We start from the raw sequence: 25,030 nt of genomic DNA, 5'->3' as shown, positions 1-25,030 counted from the left end.
TGCTGCTTGAAGGTGTTTTTCTTTTGGCATATTTGCCTGAAGCCCCACATGTGTCTCTGGTACAGCAGAAGGCACTCACACACACACACACACCTTACCTGCACAGCTCGCAGCTCCTCTAGGACCTCACACACCTTGGTAGACAGATGTTTCCAAGCCTATCGGCAAGAGAGGAGGTGTTTAATTTAGCAAGAACCAATACATCCGTCTCACGCTTACGGAAGCTTTACTCCCATTAAGATTTTTTTTGTATCACTTTGGTGCAGCTTTCACGAGGACGCGGTACATTTTTAAAGCTCTTAGTACACAACTCAAAACAGATAAAAAATGCAGCTGTTTCAAAACTCTAAGCACATTTTTAACCCTTGTGTGGTGTTCATGTTTTTGTTATTCATCCAGTGTTTGCGGGTCTGATGGACCCACAACATTATTGGGTTTTTAACAACAATACAGCCATAACAATTTATGTAAAAATACCAAACAAATTTTTGCGTGGATTCCGCGAGTGCTAGCTGGCTGTAATACAGACACCTGTCGTCGTCCTGGGAAAGACTCATTGTTATCTTTTTGTAAAACAACTGGTTGCAGTAAAGAGCCAAACTGGATACTAAGGAGATCCTGAGGGAAATCGACAAGTACCAACAGCTTTACGCTATAGAGGAACAACATATTCCATCATGGAAAGATCCGACTACCTCACAAAATAACTTTAACCCCCCCCAAAAAAAGAAAAACAGATTCATCTACAGACACGGACGATTTACTTACCGTTGAAGTAGAGGCTAGTGCTCTGGCTGGAATACATGCAACACTGGAAAAGTTGTGTGAGGAGGTAGCAGGGCTGAGGGGGAGTTTGGAGTGTAGCCAGAGTGAAATTCTCACGCTCCAAGGCGAGAACGAGGCACTCACAGCCAAGGTTAAGATCCACGATTCCAACATGGATTGTCTACTCAGGGAAAACAGGGTGATGAAGGAGTTGCTACTAGACATACAAAGTCGTAGCATGGGTGAAAATCTATTTTTTTCTAAGATTCCTGAGGACGCATCCAATAATCCAGAGGGCGCGATCAGAGAATTCATGCAATCTGCCTTGAAACGCCCTATAGAGACTGTAAACAAGGTGGCTTTCCACTGAGTACACAGACTTGGAGCTCAGAGCGACAAGACCAAGGGTCCCCAACTGATCATGGCAAGATTTGAACACTACCAACAAAAGTAGCTGATCAAAAGCAGGGGAACGGAACTAAAAGGGACCAAATTCGGTCTCAATGACCAATTTCCAAGGGAGATAAACAAATAAGATAGAGTCGTAAGAGTGTATCCGGTACAGAGGCAACAGAGGGAGAAGGGTAAGCGTACCTTTCACATTGTGGACAAACTCTTTATAGATGGACAGCTATTCCGAGACAGCTCCATATCACCATGGCTGTACTAAATTCTACAGGGACTTCAGGTTAAGAAAATATGGGAACTGTAAAAATATCTGAACACTATGAAGTGGATATGAACACACACATACTCAATTACATGCTCGCTTACACATATGGATTTATACATACACACACACACACCTAATCTCGCTATATTCTCTCACTCACTCTCTCTCCCTCTCTTCTCTTCTCTCCCTCTATTGTCGAGAAATGTTTTATAATTTAATATGTTTCTTGTTTGTCTATCTTTTTTTATGCATTTGTCTAGAAGTTTATATATGTTTACAACAAGCAAGGGGAAGATATCAGAATAGGGGCATTGGGGAATAATAACATATTGTACGGAATACATTTGTACTGTAGTGAAGCCGTCTCTAAAGTAATGCAAGGCCTCTTTCATGATCATGTGAAACATCAATTGCTATGGAAATGCTGGGATGTGTTTTTTCAATAATGTAATTATGATGCAACTTTGACGGTGATACCATATGGATACAATTATCATCATGAATATTAAGCCTATACGCACTACATGTTACACACAAAGACTCTCAACCATGCAAATTGGCAGAGTTATTATTTATTTGGACTAGAGGTCGACCGATTCATCGGTATGGTAATTTTGGATGCCGATTTTGCCGATTAATTTTTTTTTTTTTTTACACCTTTATTTAATTAGGCAAGTCAGTTAAGAACACATTCTTATTTTCAATGACGGCCTAGGAACGGTGGGTTAACTGCCTTGATCAGGGGCAGAACGACAGATTTTTACCTTGTCAGCTCAGGGATTCAATCTTGCAACCTTACGGTTAACTAGTCCAACGCTCTAACCGCCTGCCTCACGAGGAGCCCGCCTGTTACGTGAATGCAGTAAGAAGCCAAGGTAAGTTGCTAGCTATCATTAAACTTATCTTATAAAAAACAATAAATCAATCATAATCACTAGTTATAACTACATATGGTTGATGATATTACTAGTTTATCTAGCGTGTCCTGCGTTGCATATAATCGATGCAGTGAGCATTCGTGAAAAAGGACTGTCGTTGCTCCAACGTGTACCTAACCATAAACATCAATGCCTTTCTTAAAATCAATACACAGAAGTATATATTTTTAAACCTGCATATTTAGCTAAAAGAAATCCAGGTTAGCAGGCAATATTAACCAGGTGAAATTGTGTCACTTCTCTTGCGTTCATTGCACGCAGAGTCAGGATATATGCAACAGTTTGGGCCGCCTGGCTCATTGCGGAATAATTTGCCAGAATTTTACGTAATTATGAAATAACATTGAAGGTTGTGCAATGTAACAGGAATATTTAGACTGATGGATGCCACCCGTTAGATAAAATTCGGAACGGTTCCGTATTTCACTGAAAGAATAAATGTTTTGTTTTCGAGATGATAGTTTCCGGATTCGACCATATTAATGACTTAACTTTGTTTAGTTGGTCAGGACGTGAGCTGGGTGGGTAGTCTATGTTATGTGTTTCTATGTTGGGTTCAATGTGTTTCCTGATATGGTTCTCAATTAGGGGCAAGTGTTTGACGTTTCCTCTGATTGAGAACCATATTAAGGTAGGTTGTTCACACTGTTTGTTTGGGGGTGATTTTTCCTGTGTCTGTGTCTGTCGCACCACACGGGACTTTCGTTTTCGTTCGTTTGGTTAGTCTGTTCCTGTTGTGCGTTCTTCGTGTTTATATAAGTTCACATGTTCAGGTCTGTCTACGTCGTTTTGTTGTTTTGTAATTTTCCAAGTGGTTTTCGTATTCGTCTTTGCTTTAATAAATATTCATCATCTCTTCACAATACGCTGCGTTTTGGTCCAATCCCTACTCCTTCTCCTCATCCGAGGAGGAGGAATTAGACAGCCGTTACAATGAACCGTAAAGATAATCACTCTACAAACTATCATCACCGTGCCCTTAAGGAAATCACAAATATTATTGACACATTACGAATAGTGGATATTTGGAGACTAAAAAGCCCCGACCTAGTGAGATATACATGCAGGAGACTTAATCAAGCTATTCGTCTTGACTACATTCTTGTCTCTTTCATCAAAGGTTAAAAAAGTTTTAATAGGAGACAGAATGTGTCACGATCGTCATAAGGAGTGGACCAAAATGCAGCGTGGTATGTTTCCATCCTTTATATTAGGAAGAGAACTCAAATAACAAAAACAATAAAGCGAACAAACGAAACGTGAAGCTCAGAGTAGTGCTCAAAGGCAACTATAACTAGACAAGATCCCACAAAGCACAAAGGGGAAATGGCTGCCTAAATATGATCCCCAATCAGAGACAATGATAAACAGCTGCCTCTGATTGGGATTCATACCAGGCCAACATAGATATATAAATACCTAGATGACCCACCCTAGTCACACCTCGACCTAACCAACATAGAGAATAACAGACTCTCTATGGTCAAAGGGGCGGACTCTGACCGCAAAACCTGGCTCAATAGGGGAGGGTCCGGGTGGGCATCTACCATCGGGGGCGGCTCCGGATGCTCCTGACCGTGGATCGTCGCCAGGGGCTCCGGATCGTCGCCGGAGGAACCGGACCGTAGATCGTCGCCGGGGACTCCAGACCGTGGATCGTCGCCGGAGGCACCGGACCGTGGATAGTCGCCGGAGGAACCGGACTGGGAACCCTCGCAGGAGGCTCTGGACTGAGAATCCCCGTTGGATGCTCCGGACTGCAGACCATCGCTGGAGGCTCCGGACCATCGCTGGAGGTTCCGGACCATGGACCGTCTCAGGGGGTTCCAGACCGTGGACCGTCTCAGGGGGTTCCAGACCGTGGACCGTCTCAGGGGGTTCCAGACCGTGGACCGTCTCAGGGGGTTCCAGACCGTGGACCGTCTCAGGGGGTTCCAGACCGTGGACCGTCTCAGGGGGTTCCAGACTGTGGACCGTCTCAGGGGGTTCCAGACCGTGGACCGTCTCAGGAGGTTCCAGACTGTGGACCGTCTCAGGAGGTTCCAGACTGTGGACCGTCTCAGGAGGTTCCGGACTGTGGACCGTCTCAGGAGGTTCCGGACTGTGGACCGTCGTTGGAGGTTCCGGACTGTGAAACGTCGCCGGAAGCTCTGGACTGGGCACTGTCGCCGGAAGCTCTGGACTGGGAACTGTCGCCGGAAGCTCTGGACTGGGAACTGTCACCGGAAGCTCTGGACTGGGAACTGTCGCCGGAAGCTCTGGACTGGGAACTGTCGCCGGAAGCTCTGGACTGGGAACTGTCGCCGGAAGCTCTGTGTGTGGGGCCGGCACTGGTGGTACCGGGCTGGTGATACGCACCTCAGGACGAGCGTGAGGAGCAGGCACCAGACGTACTGGACTGTGGAGGCGCACTGGAGGCCTGATGCGTGGGACCGGTACTGGTGGCACCGGGCTGATGACACGGACCTCAGGGCGAGTGCAGGGAGGAGGCATAGGACGTACTGGACTGTGGAGGCGCACTGGAGTCCTGATGCGTGGGACCGGTACAGTTGGCACCGGGCTGATGACACGCACCTCAGGGCGAGTGCGGGGAGGAGGCACAGGACGTACCTGACTGGGAAGGCGCACTTGAGGGAGAGGCTCAGTCCCGTCCTGTACTCCCTGTTCACTCATTACTGCACGGCCAGGCGTGATTCCAACACAATCATTAAGTTTGCCAATGACAAAACAGTGGAAGACCTGATCACCGACAATGACGAGACTTCCTATAGGGAGGAGGTCAGAGACCTGGCCGTGTGGTGCCAGAACAACAACCTCTCTGTAAACGTCCGTCGTTAAATGAAGACCAAGGTGCAGCGTTGTAGGCGTACATTTTCTTTAATAAAATGTTCCACCAAAAAAACTATAAACAACTCAACGAATGAAAAGCTTAGGAGTGCAACCCATGCAACAAACAAAGACAAGATCCCACAACAGAAAGTGGGAAAACGGGCTGCCTAAGTATGATCCCCAATCAGAGACAGCGATAGACAGCTACCTCTGATTGGGAACCATACTCGGACAAAAACAAAGAAATAGACAACATAGAATGCCCACCCCAAATCACACCCTGACCTAACCAAATAGAGAAATAAAAATGTCTCTCTAAGGTCAGGGCGTGACACTCTCCCTCAACGTGATCAAGTCAAAGGAGATGATTGTGGACTACAGGAAAAAGAGGACCGAGCACGCCCCCATTCTCATCAATGGGGCTGCAGAGGACCAGGTTGAGAGCTTCAAGTTCCTTGGTGTCCACAGCACCAACAAACTATCATGGTCCAAGCACACCAAGACAGTTGTGAAGTGGGCACGACCAAACCTATTCCCACTGAAAAGATTTGACATGGGTCCTCAGATCCTCAAAAGGTTCTACAGCTGCACCATCGAGAGCATCCTGACTGGTTGAATCACTGTCTGGTATGGCAACTGCTCAGCCTCCTACCGCAAGGCACTACAGAGGGTCGTGCGACCGGCCCAGTACATCACTGGGGCCAAGCTTCCTGCCATCCAGGACTTCTATGCCAGGCGGTATCAGAGGAAGGCCCTAAAAATTGTCAAAGACTACAGCCACCCTAGTCATAGACTGTTCTCTCTGCTATCGCACGGCAAGCGGTACCAGAGAGCCAAGTCTATGTCCAAGAGGCTTATAAACAGCTTCTACCCCCAAGCCATAAGACTCCTGAACAGCTAATCAAAGTAGTCATATTCACTTTAATAACTCTACCTACATTTACATATTACCTCAACTAACCAGTGCCCCCGCACATTGATTCTGTACCGGTACCCCGCTGTATATAGTCTCGCTATTGTTCTTTAATTATTTGTTACTTTTATTTCTTATTCTTATCCGTATTTTTTTAAACTGCATTGTTGTTTAGGGGCTAATAAGTAAGCATTTCACTGTAAGGTCTATGTGACTAATAACATTTGATTTAATACTGCCTCATGTGAAAACAGTGTAATATACTGTAATTTACAGTACGGTAGCATGCTACATTCAAGGGGCAATTTTGAAACATGTATCTTACATTTTTTGCTATTGAATTAACTGGTTTTAAAATTACTAAATTGAGAAGATATCATTTAAGTTGTGTTTTGGTGATTAAACCAATCTACTCATTATATTTCACAATGAACGCACAATGAATAGTTTTTAATGTAAGACTGGCATATTCCTTTAAAAGACCTTCGCTTTAAAAACGAGAAAATAGCAGCAATATTACTGTTTGTCCATTTTGAGACGCCGTAGCCAGTATATACTAATCTCAAGAAATAGATGACTCAATATATCTGTCATTAATTTTGACGTTTGTGCAGAAGAGATCTTCGTCTCACAATTTTAGTAAGATGTTTGGTGCAGTCTCTCGTTGAATTAAAACAAATAATTTATTGAAGAATCCCTACTGTTGACCAATCACTGACAAAGGGGCATAGACTTCGGCTCCGAACTTCTTGTGCCCGAACAGTCCAAAAACCCCTCACCGAAGTCCAAAAAGAACAAAAATATCACAATGTCACATAACATCACATAACATGTCACATAACGAGCTATACCAAACTGTTTTGACTGAGAAGCATGCAAACGCCTTAACAAGTGTTACCAGTTTGGAGTTTTGTACTAATAGTTTAGAAAATTCCCCACATACTTGTTAAAATAGTACCAAAGCGATATTAAAAAAAACTCTAAGTTCAGTAATGACAAGAACAGGAAAAGTATTATTAGAACATGGACAAACAACAATAATACATCATTTCAGTTGTTACACTTTATGGCACTTCATAAGGTAAGCACCCATTTTAGGTGCTGTTACGTCCTCCTAAATTTGATTTGAACACAAATTCGGATGTTCATCTAACTCAGAAAAGAATCAAATATCCACTGGTTGCCATAACAGCAGCATAAACAAGACATTTCACTTAAGGGCCTAAGAGTATGCTATTTATTTAATGGGTGCTCCCTACATTACTCTGGTCAAAAGTAGTGCACTACAGTATATAGGGAATAGGGTGCCATTTCAGATGCAGGCATGCAGACTTACGGGTAATTGCCTGACAAAAACATTCTCCAGACCTCCAAGGACCTGCATGGCTGTGGCGAAGTCTCTCGATTCATAGCAGTGTTTGGCAATTAACAGAAACTTGGTGAGCAAAGCCGCTTGGATCTGCAGCAAGAAAAGAAGACGAGAGATTGTATGGTCAAGCATTCACACAAATCATTGTAGAAATCAATTAAAACATCATAGAAGTGCATCTGATGGCTATCATGTAATTAGATTTAATGGACAATGACTGACTTTGAAAATAAATGAATATTAGTGTTTTCAAATCTAATTAAATTTCATTAGTCACATGTGCCGAATACAACAGGTGTAGACTTAATAGTGAAATGCTTACTTACGAGCCCCCAAACAACAATGCAGTTTAAAAAAAAATACAGACAAGAATAAAAGATCAAAAGTAGCAAGTAACTAAAAAGCAGCAGTAAAACAACAATAGCGAGACTATATACAGGGAGGTACCGGTTAGTTGAGGTAGTATGTAAATGTAGGTAGAGTTATTGAAGTGACTCTGCATAGATGGCAAAAACAGAGAGTAGCAGCGGTGTAAAGAGGGGTGGGGCAATGCAAATAGTCTGGGTAGCCATTTGATTAGATGTTCAGGAGTCTTATAGCTTGGGGGTAGAATCTGTTTAGAAGCCTTTTTACCGCTTGCAGTGCAATAGCAGAGAGAAAAGTATATGACAAGGGTGGCTGAAGTCTTTGACAATTTTTAGGGCCTTCCTCTGACACCGCCTGGTATAGAGGTCCTGGATGGCAGGAAGCTTGGCCCCAGTGATGTACTGGGTCGTTCGCACTACCTACTGTAGCACCTTGCGGTCGGAGGCCAAGCAGTTGCCATTCCAGGCAGCGATGCAACCAGTCAGGATGCTCTCGATGGTGCAGCTGTAGAACCTTTTGACGATCTGAGGGCCCATGGCAAATCTTCTTAGTCTCCTGAGGGGGAATAGGTTTTGTCGTGCCCTCTTCACGACTGTCTTGGTGTGCTTGGACCATGTTCGTTTGTTGGTGATGTGGACACCAAGGAACTTGAAGCTCCCGACTTGCTCCACTGCAGCCCCGTTGATGAGAATGGGGGCGTGCTCGGTCCTCTTTTTCCTGTAGTACACAATCATCTCCTTTGACCTCCTCCCTATAGGCTGTCTTGTCGTTGTCGTTGATCAGGCCTACCACTGTTGTGTCATTCGCAAACTTAATGATGGTGTTGGAGCTGTGCCTGGCCATGCAGTAATGAGTGAACAGGGAGTACAGGACGGGACTGAGCATGCATCCCTGAGGGGGCCCTGTGTTGAAGATCAGCATGGCGGATGTGTTGTTACCCACCCTTTCCACCTGGGGGCGGCCCGTCAGGAAATCCAGGATCCAGTTACAGAGGGAGGTGTTTAGTCCCAGGGTCCTTAGCTTATTTATAAACTTTGAGGGCACTATGGTGTTGAACGCTGAGCTGTAGTCAATGAATAGCATTCTCACATAGGTGTTTGCTTAGTCCAGGTGGGTAAGGGCAGTGTGGAGTGCAATAGAGATTGCATCATCTATGGATCTGTTGGGGCGGTATGCAAATTGGAGTGGGTCTAGGGTTTCTGGGATAATGGTGTTGATGTGAGCCATGACCAGTCTTTGGCTACAGACATGAGTGCTATGGGACGGTACTCATTTATGCAAGACTTCTTTCTGTTCTTGGGCACAGGCACTATGGGGGTGTGCTTAAAACATGTTGGTATTGCAGACTCGGACAGGGAGAGGTTGAAAATGTCAGTGAAGACACTTGCCAGTTGGTCAACGCATGCTCGCAGTATATGTCCTGGTAATCCGTCTGGCCCTGCGGCCTTGTGAATGTTGACCTATTTAAAGGTCTTACTCACATCGGCTGCGGTGATCGTGATCACACAGTCTTCTTGAACAGCTGGTGCTCTCATGCATGTTTCAGTGTTATTTGCCTCGAAGCGAGCATAGAAGTAGTTTAGCTCGTCTGGTAGGCTCGTGTCACTGGGCAGCTCTCGGCTGTGCTTCCCTTTGTAGTCTGTAATGGTATGCAAGCCCTGCCACATCCGACGAGCACCAGAGCCGGTGTATTACGATTCGATCTTAGACCTGTATTGATGCTTTGCCTGTTTGATGGTTCAAAAACAAGGCCATTTCTAAGTGACCCCAAACTTTTGAACGGTAGTTTACATACAATCATTGTGGGGACGACATCATCGATGCACTTATTGATTGAGCCAATGAATGATGTGTACTCCTCAATGCCGTCGGAGGAATCCCAGAACATATTCCATGTCTGTGCTAGCAAAACAGTCCTGTAGCTTAGCATCTGCTTCATCTGACCACTTATTTATTGATCTAGTCACTGGTGCTTCCTGCTTTAATTTTTGCTTGTAAACAGGAGGATAGAATTACGGTCAGATTTGCCAAATGGAGGGCGAGGGAGAGCTTTGTATGCGTCTCTGTGTGTGAAGTATAGGTGGTCCAGAGTTTTTTCCCTCTGGTTGCACATTTAAAATGTACAACGGATTTAAGTTTCCCTGCATTAAAATCACCGGCTAGTCAGAGCGCCACCTCTGGGTGAGCATTTTCTTGTTTGCTTATGGCGGAATACAGCTCATTCAATGCTGTCTTAGTGCCAGCCTCTGACTGTGGTTGTTTGTAAACAGCTATGAAAAATACAAATGAAAACTCTCTAGGTAGATAGTGTGGTCTACAGCTTATCATGAGATACTCTACCTCAGGCGAGCAATAGCTTGAGACTTCCTGAGATATTGTGCACCAGCTATTATTTACAAAAATACACAGTCCGCCGCCTCCTTGTCTTACTAGACGCCGCTGTTCTATTCTGCCGGTATAGCGTGTAACCAGCCAGCTGAATGTTGATAGTGTCGTCGTTCAGCCACGACTCCGTGAAGCATAAGATGTTACAATATTGAATGTCCCGTTGGTAGTTTAATCTTTGGCGTAGCCCGCCGATTTTATTCTCCAAAGATTGCACGTTTGCTAGCAGAATGGAGGGAAGTGGGGGTTTATTCGATCGCCTACGAATTCTCAGAAGGCAGCCCGCCCTTTGGCCCCTTTTTCTCTGCCTCCTCTTCACGCAAATCATGGGGATCTGGGCCTGTTTCTGAGAAAGCAGTATATCCTTCGCGTCGGGCACGTCAGAGTCGTGAAAGGAAAAAAATGATTCTGCTAGTCCGTGGTGAGTAATTGCAGTCCTGATGTCTAGAAGTTATTTTCGGTCATAAGAGACGGTAGCGGCCAAATTATTAAAAAAAACACAATAGGTTGGGGACACGTAAAACGTCTGCCTTCCTCTCTGGGGCTGTCTTTTGTGTGTGTGTGTGTGTGTGTGTGTGTGTGTGTGTGGAATAAATTACATACATACAGATATAGAGATCAAACAGCAATGTCCAACATAGTTGTATCCCCATTACTAGCAGATCTCACCTTTATCGAATCACAGATGACAATTTCAGCAGAGACCCAGTTGGAGACGCTGTCAGCATATCTCAGTAGCTGTTGGAGGTGGCTGTCCTGTGGCATCTCCTCATTAACAAATAAACTACTGCCCTCTACTGGAGGTATAGAGTATAACACATGTCTGTGGGATAAGAGAGAGGCAATTAGACTGGAGATTGAGCTGTGAATGAACGGTTGATTTTATGTCAGAGATTGTCAAGGATGCAATGGCTGACTGTCACATAAATCTCATAATCTAGCAAGTGATGTTTGTTTCAGATTATGCATTCTGGTATACTCATTTGGTACTTTAAACACATTTGACGAGAATGCCACTGAAATATTTGCTCACTTGGTGACACCAAAAGCTTTGTCCCCGACTCCTTGAGCTCTAGAGTTGAGGAAATTATTGGGGTGGCAGCCTTGAAACATTTCCTGCATTTAAAAAAAAACAAGAGCTTATTTTTCACATTTATATATACAGTTGAAGTCGGAAGTTTACATACACTTAGGTTGGAGTCATTAAACTCATTTTTCAACCACTCCACAAATTTCTTGTTAACAAACTATAGTTTTTGGGGCCTCCCGGGTGGCGCAGTGGTCTAGGGCACTGCATCGCAGAGCTAGCTGTGCCACCATAGACTCTGGGTTCGCGCCCAGGCCGCGACCGGTAGGTCCGCGACGCGACGCACAATTGGCCTAGCGTCGTCTGGGTTAGGGAGGGTTTGGCCGGTAGGGATATCCTTGTCTCATCACGCACCAGCAACTCCTGTGGCGGGCCGGGCGCAGTGCAGCTTGGAAAATTCCAGAAAATGATGTCATGGCTTTAGAAGCTTCTGATAGGCTAATTGACATCAATTGGAGGTGTACCTGTGATGTATTTCAAGGCCTACCTTCAAACTCAGTGCCTCTTTGCTTGACATCATGGCGAAATCAAAAGAAATCAGCCAAGGCATCAGAATATTTTTTTTTAGACCTCCACAAGTCTGGTTTATCATTGGGAGCAATTTCCAAACACCTGAATGTACCACGATCATCCGTACAAACAATAGTACACAAGTATAAACACCAAGTATAAACACCTAAACACACAGCCACTCAGGAAGGAGACGCGTTCTCTCCTAAACTGCCCTCCCAAGCGAAAAAGCAGTAACTGCTCATAGAGTGGAACTGAGAAAAATGGCGTCAAAGTTTTTTAATTGTCCAGCCAAATGAATTCTAGGGAGATCATTGGTGATGTAATGATCTGTTGCCTTACTATAAGTGTATTTTTTTATTCATGTTGACCCTGACCTCTGACGTGACCTTTGACCCTTAAACGGCAGTTACTGCTTTCTTCCTTGGCATGATATGTTATAAATTGCAAGGTAATACCAAAGCAAAGAGCAGTATCTGCCATTTTCCTTTGTTAGTTTACTATACTTGTCATTTATGCTATTAATACAAGAGCAGAGTTGAAGCTGCATCCTTTGTGTGTCTTCCACTAAGATACCAGTTGTATTTACATAGAGATGTAGGTTCTGCGTCAGTCACATTACATACTGTGTGTGACAAGTAGCCCATGTCTTGTTATAAGAATAAATGTGAAAAGCAGCACTGGAATTGTTTGAATTGTTTGAACCTGTCTTGTAATATACAATGATGGAACATGATAGAAGTATGACGTAGGGTAATACAAATTATAAAAAATGACCATGAGATTGCTAATAGAAACATTTTTTGTATTTTTTCAAATGACACTTTTGAATGAATGAATAAATAACAGCATTAAGAATACATTTTAAACATATTTACATGTTCATATTCATAAGAGTACCCAAATGACATTTAGCTAAAATTGATAAAATGCTGAATAGTTACATTTCATTTTCAAGTAACATTTAATTTTTAAGTAAAACTTCTTCAGTGCTCTTCCATATCAGTCCTCATCCTCAGCAAAGCTGTTCACAGCCAAGGCATTCCAGAACTGCCTTCGATTTGCAGGCATCGGAGGACACAGCTTGGTGATTATGTCCATCTTCTTGGACTCTTCTATCCCTCTATCATGTGGACGTAGTGTCGAGGGTGTCTCTAGAGTGACTTTCGTCATGATGAAGTCAAGCTCTGTGAAGTCCTTTTCTTCGTGGAAGACTTTGTAGAAGAGGCTCCTGGATCCACGCCTCAACTGGATCTCAGCCATCTCTGCCAGCTTTGGTGCTGCTGACTTCTTCAGCCTGACGCTGGAATGGCCAGCTTTCCATGCCAGGATGTTTTCCTTTTTCATTTCGACCACCTCCACCATGCCTGCATTGGAAGTGGCGACCACATGGAGGAAGTCCCCGAAGTCGTACACCACACCTCCAGGTCGAGCTTTCATTTCCTGTTCCACGCCACGGTGGAAACTGTCTGCACTCATGAAGGTGTGTCCTGGCTCGAAGAACTTGAGGGTGATGTTCTCCATCAAAGTTGAGTCAGCATTGACAACACTCACCAGTGATGTTAGGAGGCACCAGTTTTTGTTTTGAGAAGTGCAGTTACCCACCCAATACACTGCATGCTTGACATCTCTCTCCCTCTCCAGTGCTGTTACGTAAGATGAAGTAATCTCCTCTGCCCTCCGACCAGCTGTTCCTTCATGCCATACCACTGAGATTGTTTTCTTCTTCTTTTGAGACTTCTTTTCAATGGTGGCGAATGTCTCGCGATATTCAACAATTCTTCTTGTGAACGATGCTGTTTTCACACCTGGCATGCGAGGGAGCATGATGTCTTTTTGCATATCAACGCTCCTCACAGACCAGTCCTCAGGCCAATCTTTCTGTGCATCAGCCTGGTAATGGCTTCTGCTCTGCCCTGCAGACTTCTTATGTTCCTCATATTTCCTACATTGCATGCAGTCAGGGTTGGGGATGGTGAATTCAGGAGCTGCATGGCTGTTGTCTTGGCAGGCTTGGGTTTCCATGGCCTCATTCTCCCTGTGCTCCATCTTCAGATGATGACCCTGCACCAAACAGAGCTCGCACTCCTCCTCTCCAAGCTTCACAAAGCTGATGTTCCTTCCCTTTACCGCCTTGCGATAGGTTTCATAACCGCAGCTGGCATCTTTGTTCTTCTCCTTGTAGTCATTATGCATGAACCGAATATTGACGTCACTCGGGAGGTAGAGCCGATATGGGGCATGCTCTCGTTTGTAGTGGCTGATTTGGGGATGGAAGGACTCGATGTGTTATAGGATTGGATTCATGTTCAATTTGCTCGCTGAAGCTTTCTTTCCCCTCTGATCCATTGGTGGAATCAGTTTGTTGGTGATTGACTTGCCCATCAAGTCGTGACAATCAGCCTGTCTAATGAGTCAGAGACCACCCACTGGTTCTCTATTTCTTCAAATCTATTCAAATCAATCTTTGTTGGAATGTGGCCCTCAAACTCAACTGAAATAAATAGAGCAAATAATCAGGGACATGCATCCTAATGATTAATTTCTGTCATGGATGATAATAATTAATACTGACATTTTGGTGGTGTGCAAACATGTGATCATAATGCTTTTCAGTTATTCTATAATATAGGATATAATCAATGTTGATTTTATCTTGTGCAAACATTATCATAATAATTTTCACTGTCATAACTCAGTTCATCTATTAATTTCATACCTGCTCCCAAAAAGGATCTTCAATTTTCATCTTTATTTACAAAGACAAAGAAATTGCATGGATGGACATTGACAGGAATAAAACCTAGTATTGGCGTGGTTGTACTGTCCTAATACACCCTCACATGACAATTTTGATCCGCATAGATACTAATCATCTAGACCACAGGTATTGGTGGAAGTCATGCAAAACTGTTTTTTTTCTGCATTCATGTAATGATGACACTGAAGCAGACACATTGAGCACACATTTGGCATGTCAAAGCTTGTTGTACTAATTACATATTCCACCAACAAAGGTGGTGGATAAAATTTGGGATTTTAACTTCCTGACCGGGACAGTCACGCAATACTGGAATATAAAAGAAAACCGGAAACCCTGTACATGTGAGTAGATATATTATTAATGAGCTAGCAATGCTGTGTGTGTGTGCTCATCCGGAAAACGAGTGTGCGTGGCATTTGACAATTCAGTATGGGGCGCACGTCCAACTGACCGCCAGCTGGCTAGAGATCGTGTGTGTGGTGTAACGTTACGGATTCAAATAACCCATGGAATGTCAGAATACAACTAGGGATTATATTAATTCCAGGTATAATAGATTGAAGCTAGTATAAACTGCTGGTCGTCTATTATGGGACAATGTAGCACAAATCAATTGCTTCATGCTAATGCTAGCTAGGTAGATTTTGACGTTTTGGTAGGGGCACGTCAGTTTTAGCTAGGTGGCTGTCACTGGCTAGAAATCGTGTGTATGGTGTACTGATTCAAAGAAACCATCAGATGAAATTTCAGAAAATAGTTCATTATATGGCTAATAGATTGAAGTTAGTATCAATTGCAGATCTCCTCCTATGAGAGCAGGTAGCATTGTTAGTCTATGCTCGCTAGGTAGTTAGCTAGCTAATTTTGATCTCAGATCTACTTAGCTAGCTAGTTCTTACCCGTGTCTAGATGTTGGCGTTTCAGAGCAAGTTCAACCATCATTTTCCCCCGGGAATGCTGTGCCATGGTGTTGTATCCCTAGATTAGCAATGTATGTGTGTGTAGCTGTCAGTCAGTGTCATGCAGGTTCGATTGCATCACTATCAGAATAAAATGATATGAAACCAAGGTAAAACGCAGTAACTGCAGCCAAGGGCAGGTTGAAACCAAGCTAAAAGGCAGTAAGTTCAGTTACTGCCATTTACTTTGGTTTCACAGTAACTTTTTGCAGTTACTGCTAATATAATATAATAATTTTCTTCAAAACACAATACAATAGAGGCAGGATACTTGTCCACATGATTAAGCATGCATTTAATGTAACAAAAATGACCAAATGAGCAGTTACTGCCTTTTTTGCTTGGAAGGGCAGTAAAGATGAACATACTTCGGTGCGAAAAGTGCAAATCAATCACAGAACAACAGCAAAGGACCTTGTGAAGATGCTGGAGGAAACAGGTACAAAAGTATCTATATCCACAGTAAAATTAGTCCTATATCGACAAAACCTGAAAGGCTGCTCAGCAAGGAAGAAGCCACTGCTCCAAAACCGCCATAAAAAAGCCAGACTCCGGTTTGCAACTGCACATGGGGACAAAGCTTGTACTTTTAGGAGAAATGTCCTCTGGTCTGATGAAACAAAAATAGAACTATTTGGCCATAATGACCATCGTTATGTTAGGAGGAAAAAGGGGGTGGCTTGCAAGCCGAAGAACACCATACCAACAGTGAAGCACGGGGGTGGCAACATCATGTTGTGGTGGTGCTTTGCTGCAGGAGGGACTGGTGCACTTCACAAAATAGATGGCATCATGAGGTAGGAAAACCATGTGGATATATTGACGCAACATCTCAAGACATCAGTCAGGAAGTTAAGGCTTTGTCGCAAATGGGTCTTCCAAAATGGACAATGACCCCAAGCATACTTCCAAAGTTGTGGCAAAATGGCTTAAGGACAACAAAGTCAAGGTATTGGAGTGGCCATCACAAAGCCTCGACCTCAATCCTATAGAACATTTGTGGGCAAAACTGAAAAAGCGTGAGCGAGCAAGGAGGCATACAAACCTGACTCAGGTACACCAGCTCTGTCAGGAGGAATGAGCCAAAATTCACCCAACTTATTGTGGGAAGCTTGTGGAAGGCTACCCGAAATGTTTGACCCAAGTTAAACAATTTAAAGGCAATGCTACCAAATACGAATTGAGTGTATGTAAACTTCTGACCCGTTGGGAATGTGATGAAATAAATAAAAGCTGAAATAAATCATTCTCTCTATTATTCTGACATTTCACATTCTAAAAATAAAGTGGTGATCCTAACTGACCTATGACAGGGAATTTTTACTAGGATTAAATGTCAGGAATTGTGAAAAACTGGGTTTAAATGTATTTGGCTAAGGTGTATGTAAACTTCCGACTTCAACTGTAGGTCTGTGAATTTGTTTTCAGTTCATAAAGTAGTGATTTGTCTCCCCCCAGTGTTAGTAAATAACAATTTGTTTGTGAGTGAGTGTGAATGCATGAGAGAGGGAGAAATTGTGCAAGTCTGTTTATCTGTTGCTGCAGGATGATTTGGTGGGCTGTGTGTGCGTGCATGTCCATGTGTGTATGTTTGTGTGCGTGTGTGTGCATGTCAGTGTGTGTATGCACATTCGTGCGTGCACATGTGTTTACCTGCTGCAGTAGAGTGAGTTGCTGTGCCGTGTGTTGGGCGCTGTGTTCACTCTGACTAAAAGGGTGTCTTTCCTCGCTTCTGAGGCAGGCACTGGAGATGTCATCCATAAGGGAGGTGTAGCAGGGCCGCGGCAGGGCTGCTGCTAATGAGTAGGCCTGGTCTTTGGTCTGGGTCGCCTGGGGCTCCACCACCCTGGATATTCTCCACTGGAAACTCTACGGAGATAAATCAACTTAGAAAGGTTCCATCTATGAATACGTATACTGAACTAAAATATGAACGCAATATGCAACAATTTAAACGATTTCGCTGAGTTACAGTTCATATAAGGAAATCAGTCAATTGAAATAAATTCATTAGGCCCTAATCTATGGATTTCACATAACTGGGCAAGGGTGGAGCCATGGGCCCACTCAATCAGAATGTGTTCCCCCCCCACAAAAGGGCTTTATTACAGACAGAAAAACTCTTCAACCCCCCGCCACTGTATACACCATTGTCGTACTCATTAGGTCCGACTATACTAAAAATTATAACAAAAAGTGGTTCTTATTGGACAAGGCAGGTAGTCTCTCCTGGATTCAAGTCTGATTTCTTCCGTTTGGTGCTAATGTTTGGTGTTAATGTAACGTCTTCATTCATGTAAAGCATACGACACAGCTCTAAAGGTCTCCATCAGTTGAAATATATATCAGTGTAAATGGGTTCCTTTTGAGCCAGACAAACGTCCAGTACTTTGGACCAATCAGATGCTTTTGGGTTCAGGTAAGACAAACAACATCACCAACATAACAGTACACATATGATAATCCTTATATGGACCTTCTTTCCAGAGTCCTCAACATGGGATTTTCTGCATCTGGTATGAGAAGACAATGCATCATCTTCTTCCTGCATGCTGATTGGGCTCCCACAGCTTTGGCTCCACCTCCTCCTGGGATAGCTCTGAAGAGTGGTCAGAAGCCTCTCTCCTCTGCTGTCTACTGGTGACACCTAAATAAGAACCAGGTCATTACAAAAACATTGTTTAAGAGTATTGTATTTATAAATACTCTGAAAAATCGACAACAAAAGCAACCACAATAACGTCAACAAAAACAACAACGATACTGCTTCAGATTTAGCTGATTAGTTGAGACATTCATTTCATGATGAATTGACTTGCTTGAGTGATTGGTTTTATCATTCGATTGCTTTGTCATTTAATTGATGATCGATCTTTAATTACTTCATTGGTGAGGAAGTTTTCCAGTGTGATCAGCAGGATGGACTTGGGGGTGAAGTCCACCAGTCTGCAGTCAGTCAGCCAGGTTTGCAGCACATCCAGACTCCGATGGTACACCTTAGCACGGTCCCCTGACACATTTGGACCACCTCTGGTAGAAAAAGGATAACCACAAATAACCACAGAAATATAATTACTAGACCCGACATTCTAATTACACAGATTATGAGGTGAAATATGAAAATGAGCTATATTCGAGCCTCATATATTTAAATCTTTGGCATACTTTCACTCTCTCGGACATAGCTCAGTTGTGCTTTTTGAGAGATTAAAAAAGCTGTCATTATTACAAAAGAGTAAAATAAATTCAGGACAGCTATTTTTCAGAACTCCCCTGGAAGTTTTGATTTTTGATTTCCAGCCCGGGTCAGGCCTGATATTCTGAGAACTGATTTGGGCCTGGGCTTGGATTATTTGACATCATTGCATCTTTGGAGACCAACGCTACTGTAGTAAGAAATAAGTTTGTGCCTGTAGCCTATCTCTCTCCCTCTCTGTGCTAGACATGAGCCTGCAACTCTCTCTCCAGCCATCCATCCAGCCCAGAACCCAACTTCCTGTAGAGCAGCGTTTCTCAATCCATTCCAAGGGGTGCACATTTTTTGTTCTTATCTATTCCAGACCAGAACCCCATCTAGCTGGCGTCGCTATTGTCCGTTTCCGGATTTAAAACTATGTAGAATAGACTCCCTCCATGTGTGGTTCCCACTAAGCACAAACCAGATGGGATGGCGTATCACTGCAGAATGTGTGGTAGCCATGCTGGTTAATTAAGTGTGCCTTGAATTCTAAATAAATCACTGAGTGTCACCAGCAAAGCACCACCACACCACCTCCTCCATGCTTCACGGTGGGAACCACACATGCGGAGATCATCTGTTCACCTGCTCTGCTTCTCACAAAGACACAGCGGATGGAACCAAAAATCGCAAATTTGGACTCGTCAGACCAAAGGACAGATTTCCACCGGTCTAATGTCCATTGCTCATGTTTCTTGGCCCAATCAAGTCTTTTCTTATTATTGGTGTCCTTTAGTATTTTTTTTTGCAGCAATTTGACAATGAAGAACTGATTCATGCAGTCTCCACTGAACAGTTGATGTTGAGATGTGTCTGTTACTTGAACTCTGAAGCATTAATTTGGGCTGCAATTTGTGAGGCTGGTAACTCTAATGAACTTATCCTCTGCAGCAGAGGTAACTCTGGGTCTTCCTTTCCTGTGGCGGTCCTCATGAGAGCCAGTTTCATCACAGTGCTTGATGGTTTTTGCGACTGCACTTGAAGAAACTTTCAAAGTTTTGACATTTTCCGGATTGTCTGTCTTAAAGTAATGCTGGACTGATGTTTCTCTTTGCTTATTTGAGCTGTTCTTGCCATAATATGGACGTGGTCTTTGACCAAATATGGCTATCTTCTGTATACCACCACTACCTTAACACAACACAACTGATCGGCCCAAACGTATTAAGGAAAGAAATTCAACAAATCTACTGTATGTTTAAACACCATTTATAGAGTATGACATACACTTATAGATGATTTGTGAAGCATTTATGTAGTGCTTATACTGTAAGTTGTACTTCATTCCAAATGGGACCTATCCTATATAAATACAGTTTTATTTTATTGGATTTTAATGATGATGTAATCATCAAACAGTATAGAGTTTTGTTGAAATTCTGGATCCAGCTGAATGGCTAGTTTAATTGTATGACCCAATCCATGCCAATATAATTTTATGTGAACAAAAATGTGATCCTCATTTATACAGGCCCATGTTTTTGTTTTCTTACTTGACAGTCATAATAGTACTGTCATTTTGGCTTTTTTTTCCTTCTTTTTTTCTTCTTTTTATACAAGTAGCCATTCATTTTCTTATTGTTTCTGACAAATGCTAATTTATATTATCTCAATTAACATTTTACCATAGAACCAGAATTACATGACCAGACATTCTAATTCCACAGAATCAAATAACCATAGAAATAGAATGACTAGAACGGACACCATCCAAAGAGCATGAAATTAATTTGTGTTTTATGTCTGTCTGTCTTTTACTTCTGCTACAGTAGCCTACATACCCTGCTGCTACAGCACTGGTGAATTTTTCCATCAGGAACTGAAGGAGTTCTTGAGGGGTGCAGAAATAGCGGTATGTGTACAGGAACTGTTGGATGTAGCCCTCCAATGGAGCATTTCTGTCAGAGGAGATAGAACACCGAGTTTAGTTTGGTAGCTGTTGAATGTCATCTCACTACACAACATGTCTAGAAGAATTAGGACAAATCACAATGAAACACGTTTGGGCACAAATCTAAATAAACAGAAATGTCTATTTGGGTCATATGTAGGATATAATGTAAAATGTTCTCAGCAATCATAGGCATGATGGTGGACAGTAAAATGTGGTGCTCAGTTTAATAACACATTGTCCACTAGAGGGACACTATTTAAACCATACGTGCTGATACACTGTTAATCACACTCATGGGTTTAATAGTTCATGTTTTACTGTAACCTAAACGTGTTACTGTAAGCTAATATATAGTGTATTAATGTTACCTGGCATAGAGGTACGACATGAGACCCAGGGGTGTGGCGGCCTGCAGGCTGCTCTTCCCTCTCTCTGCCCCAGATAAAGACACCAATCCCAGCACGGCAGGATCCTCTGAGGGCTGGAGATCCAGAGGGCTCCCTGGACCAGATGCTGCCAGGGAGGGGAGGAGGGACATATCCATACCCCACTGATCCACACTCAGAACCTAACCAAAACAACCAGGCAGAGATGCACACTAAAAACAAATGGTTCCATATAGTGCCAAATAAGGGTTATTTGGCTTGCAACCATAGCGGCATACCTTTTAGTGCTATATGGAACTTTTTTAAACGTTCTATAAAGAACCATGCTCATAAGGTTATAAATGGAACCTGTATGTTGCTATAAAGAACACTTTCCTAAGGTTCTATAAAGAACCATAAAAAAGGTTCTATACTCCGCTATGGTCACAAGCCTTTTTGGGGCTATATAGAATCCTTTTATATGCTACTTTATAAACATTTAAGGGAGAATGGTTCTATAAAGAACCTCTCTCAATCTCAAAGGTTCTTTGTAGAACCATACATGTTTTTTTATTCTTGTTTAATAGCCATATTATACTGTTAAAATTCCATAGGTTTTATTATTGTGTTTATTAACAAGTTGAATCTAATGATGGGTCATTCGCTCCCTGATTTGTATACTGCTACTACCGTTTTTATAGCTTAAAACAACATTTTTCTCCAGATAAGTTACAAAGTAATTCTCTAAAGAGAGTGAATCCTCACTGCAAAACAATAAATAGTGGGGAGAGCAGATCAATCTGGTCCACGTAGATTGTTTTAGTGCGTTTCTTTTTTTTGCAGGCCATCTAATAATTTGGCCAGGTAAAAAAAAAAAAAATTAGGCTTCACATTGGAGATTTGCAATTTTTTCATGGTTGTAGGTTGATTTTTAAACATATTTATTTTTAATTAGGAGTTGGCCATACATAAGTCTTTCACAAGACACAGGGCCGGATTAAGAAATCATCTGTTCAACCTGTGCGCACCTCAAGATATTTCTTTACACAGTCTAGGAACTCCACTTTGGACCTCAACTCCTCAAGCTGGACCTTGAGTTTGGACAGCATCAATCTAGCCTCCGAACCTTCAGAAGAAAAACACATAGAAATATTGCATTTCTTTCTCTATTTATCAACCAATAGTAGACATTGGGAATTATAAAAGTGATGAGGGATTGATTAGTACCTTTATTTCTTCTCTCTTGGTGGAGCAGCTTTTGGTAGAAATTCCGGGTCTTTTTCAGATTCTTCATCTCGATCATGCGCTGCTGTTGAAGCTCCTACAAGGAGAAAATGCAATACATGAAATATAAAGTAGACACCAAGCCATTCAGATCACACACTCTATAAGGCGCTACTCGCCCGCCCACTAGTCATTCACAAAACATGTCTCTCGTCCTTGCGCACTGCGAGAAGGGAAATGTGGTGATACATCTCACTCCAGTGGCGTGCCGTGGGCCTGGGGCCTGGGCCTTCAGTGAGGTCCTACACGGTCCCACCCGAATTAATCCACCTCTTATTACCATCATTATGATGTCATGGCTCTAGACACTATACATTTAGACAGAAACGCAGTATAACCAGGCGTTGCGTCACCTTGAAATTTTAAGTGTTTACCCAAAGACATGACACAATCAATGAGTCTTTTCAATATTTCCCTATTTTTCTTCACCTTTTCATTGTGCAGCTCCGTTGCCCTGCGCGCTTGTTCATTGAGCTGTAGATCCACTCGGGTATCCCCAAAAGTTTTCAAAAGCACCATTGCTTGTAAGTGCCCAGCCGTACTTTGGTGTCTCGTTGCTGCCATGGTTAGACAACTCAAGTTTGCAAAGCCAGTGTGGCTCCAAACACCAAATCGATCACTTGCAAATAATAGGCATTCCCAGCAGTACAGTTTGCAGTGCTTCTCGGGGCCTGTGAGCCCTTGATAGTGCTCGTAGTTGGAACTTTCCCGCCTGTGACAGGCTTTGTAGCGTCGGCGTCGGGCGACCTCTCCTTACAATGTCTAACTTTTCTTGAAAAGTTCGTCTTGAGAATGGCGTTATAATTATATCCTCGACCAAATCGATATCTTCTCCTCCTTCCGCCATTGTGGGTTGAAAAAACAGCTTAGTTGTACGCAAATTAATTTGTTTATCAAATTCAGTTTCCTAGTTCTGAGGTTCTGCATAGACCTGCCCATAGGACCTGCCTCTCAATATTGGTAATCCAATCAAAAGACGTGCACACACTACGCCTGCTAGCTGGCTCCTGTGTAACACTGGAGCCAGCCAGCAGGCGTACAATAGCCAACTCTAAAGCTGATTGGTTGACACTAAATGTTCATTTCCATTCACTTTAAGCTACAAGCGCCCGCACTGTTGATTCTGAAGGCCTGAGGGCAGATTTTAGACCCCTGGCAACACATGATGGCTGAATATGATTGGATAAAAGATCTAACATAAAGACCAGCCCTCCAAATCTCAACCTGGGGCTGGAAGCAGTGCAACCAAGAGGAAAGCTATGAAATGAAGAGTATAACTCTTACACTGGGGAATAATTTAATACATATTTGTGGGAAAATATATTCAAAAAAAAGATTTCTTCTGATGATGTTTAGGCCAGCAGAGAAGGCCTTGCTGGCCCTGACGGCCCACCACTGTCTCACTCATATATGACCCGATTAAGGAAACTAGGTGTATGTCGCAGGTCACGACTTCACAGGAGAGCCGTTTGAATGTAAAAAAGATTTTCGTTTATCTAAATGCGTTTTTTGGCAGAAATACCTTCTCGAACATGTGAACTTTCATGTGCCTTAATAACAATCATGTATGCCATCTGTAAATATGAATAAAATCATTCAATTACGAGCCTTGTTGGTTTAGCCACAGAAAAAGTCAGCAACCTTCCCACTAGCCAAGTACGGATTGGTCTGCCATATAGAAGGCTTCTGTCTATTTGAGCTGGTCAGTCTGTGTTGGTAATCTGTCGAATGTATTGTGTAGTGGAGCTGCATAAGTGATGCTCTCCACTTTCTGGAAGATCAAGTTTTGAAATCAGTGGAATTAGGGTATGATAGCTAAAGAGATGGAGAAAACACCTGTCTCCGGATTTCATCTTCAAACTATGGGCAACCGTGGCATGGCATTCGTGGCAAGGAGACGCGTCCATCATGCATGATGATGTATACAGATAAGATAGTCTATTGTTAGTTAGCTACATTTTTAGATATTACACATTTCTAATTTTGACAGAAAGTGGTTTCATTTGTAGCTAATGTGTACTGTTAGCTAGCTAGCTAACGTTAGCTGGCTGGGTTCCTAGCTGACGCTATTATTTGTATCCTAGAGCCATTTGCTTTTCTAGTTAGAGCATAATGTTAGCTAGCTAACATTGAACCTGGTTGGTTAGCTCCCACCATATTCATGCAGGGTAGTAACGACATGATTTGGCACTGTATTCATTGTTGTTTAACTAGCCAATGTTAGCTGGATGGCTCGTTAGCTAACGTTACGCAACGTGTGTGATCTTACACAATGTTTACCTAGCTAGGTTCATTGTTTAGCTAGCTAGCTACATGTCTTAAGCTAAAGTGTACAACACGAATTGAATATGGCCGGTGTCAGTAAATGTCTGCAAAAAAAGCATAATTAAATTGTTGCCAACAGAGCTGGTTAGGCTGTTTTCAGGTTGTCCATAGGTAAACAAATCATCGGCCAGAGCGTCAAGTGTGCGCTCTGAACGCTCTGAAAGCAAAACGAGATGGGTGGGGCTAAAGCTTAAGAGGGTGTGAACAATGTTGAATGGGTTTAGACAAAGAGCTCCTCACTAGATACCAAAACATTCAAAGACCATTTTCTCAAAAGTGAGTTTACAAGTTTATCAACTTTCAAGGCAGAATTACTTTCCCATTGTTCCTCAAAAATGCAGTGTATGATATACCATTTTGTAGCTC

General features: G+C 42.8%; 1 protein-coding gene across 1 annotated transcript in view; it reads right to left on the bottom strand.

Moving 5' to 3' along the window:
- The window catches only part of LOC129853154 (kinase non-catalytic C-lobe domain-containing protein 1-like), a 73,681-nt gene that overhangs the window by 8,024 nt on the left and 40,627 nt on the right, over positions 1–25,030 (bottom strand). Inside the window, exons 18-28 of the mRNA XM_055918891.1 lie at positions 22,283–22,376; positions 22,084–22,181; positions 21,059–21,258; positions 20,578–20,694; positions 18,441–18,588; positions 18,035–18,205; positions 17,212–17,427; positions 11,272–11,354; positions 10,908–11,061; positions 7,455–7,577; positions 99–158 (exon numbers count right to left, since the gene is read on the bottom strand). Of these exons, the coding sequence (XP_055774866.1) occupies positions 99–158; positions 7,455–7,577; positions 10,908–11,061; positions 11,272–11,354; positions 17,212–17,427; positions 18,035–18,205; positions 18,441–18,588; positions 20,578–20,694; positions 21,059–21,258; positions 22,084–22,181; positions 22,283–22,376 (1,464 nt within the window). The remainder of the gene's footprint in view (positions 1–98; positions 159–7,454; positions 7,578–10,907; positions 11,062–11,271; positions 11,355–17,211; positions 17,428–18,034; positions 18,206–18,440; positions 18,589–20,577; positions 20,695–21,058; positions 21,259–22,083; positions 22,182–22,282; positions 22,377–25,030) is intronic.

Source organism: Salvelinus fontinalis, chromosome 1, assembly GCF_029448725.1.
Source record: "Salvelinus fontinalis isolate EN_2023a chromosome 1, ASM2944872v1, whole genome shotgun sequence".
NCBI lineage: Eukaryota > Metazoa > Chordata > Actinopteri > Salmoniformes > Salmonidae > Salvelinus > Salvelinus fontinalis.
This window is presented reverse-complemented; position numbering and strand designations above follow the sequence as displayed.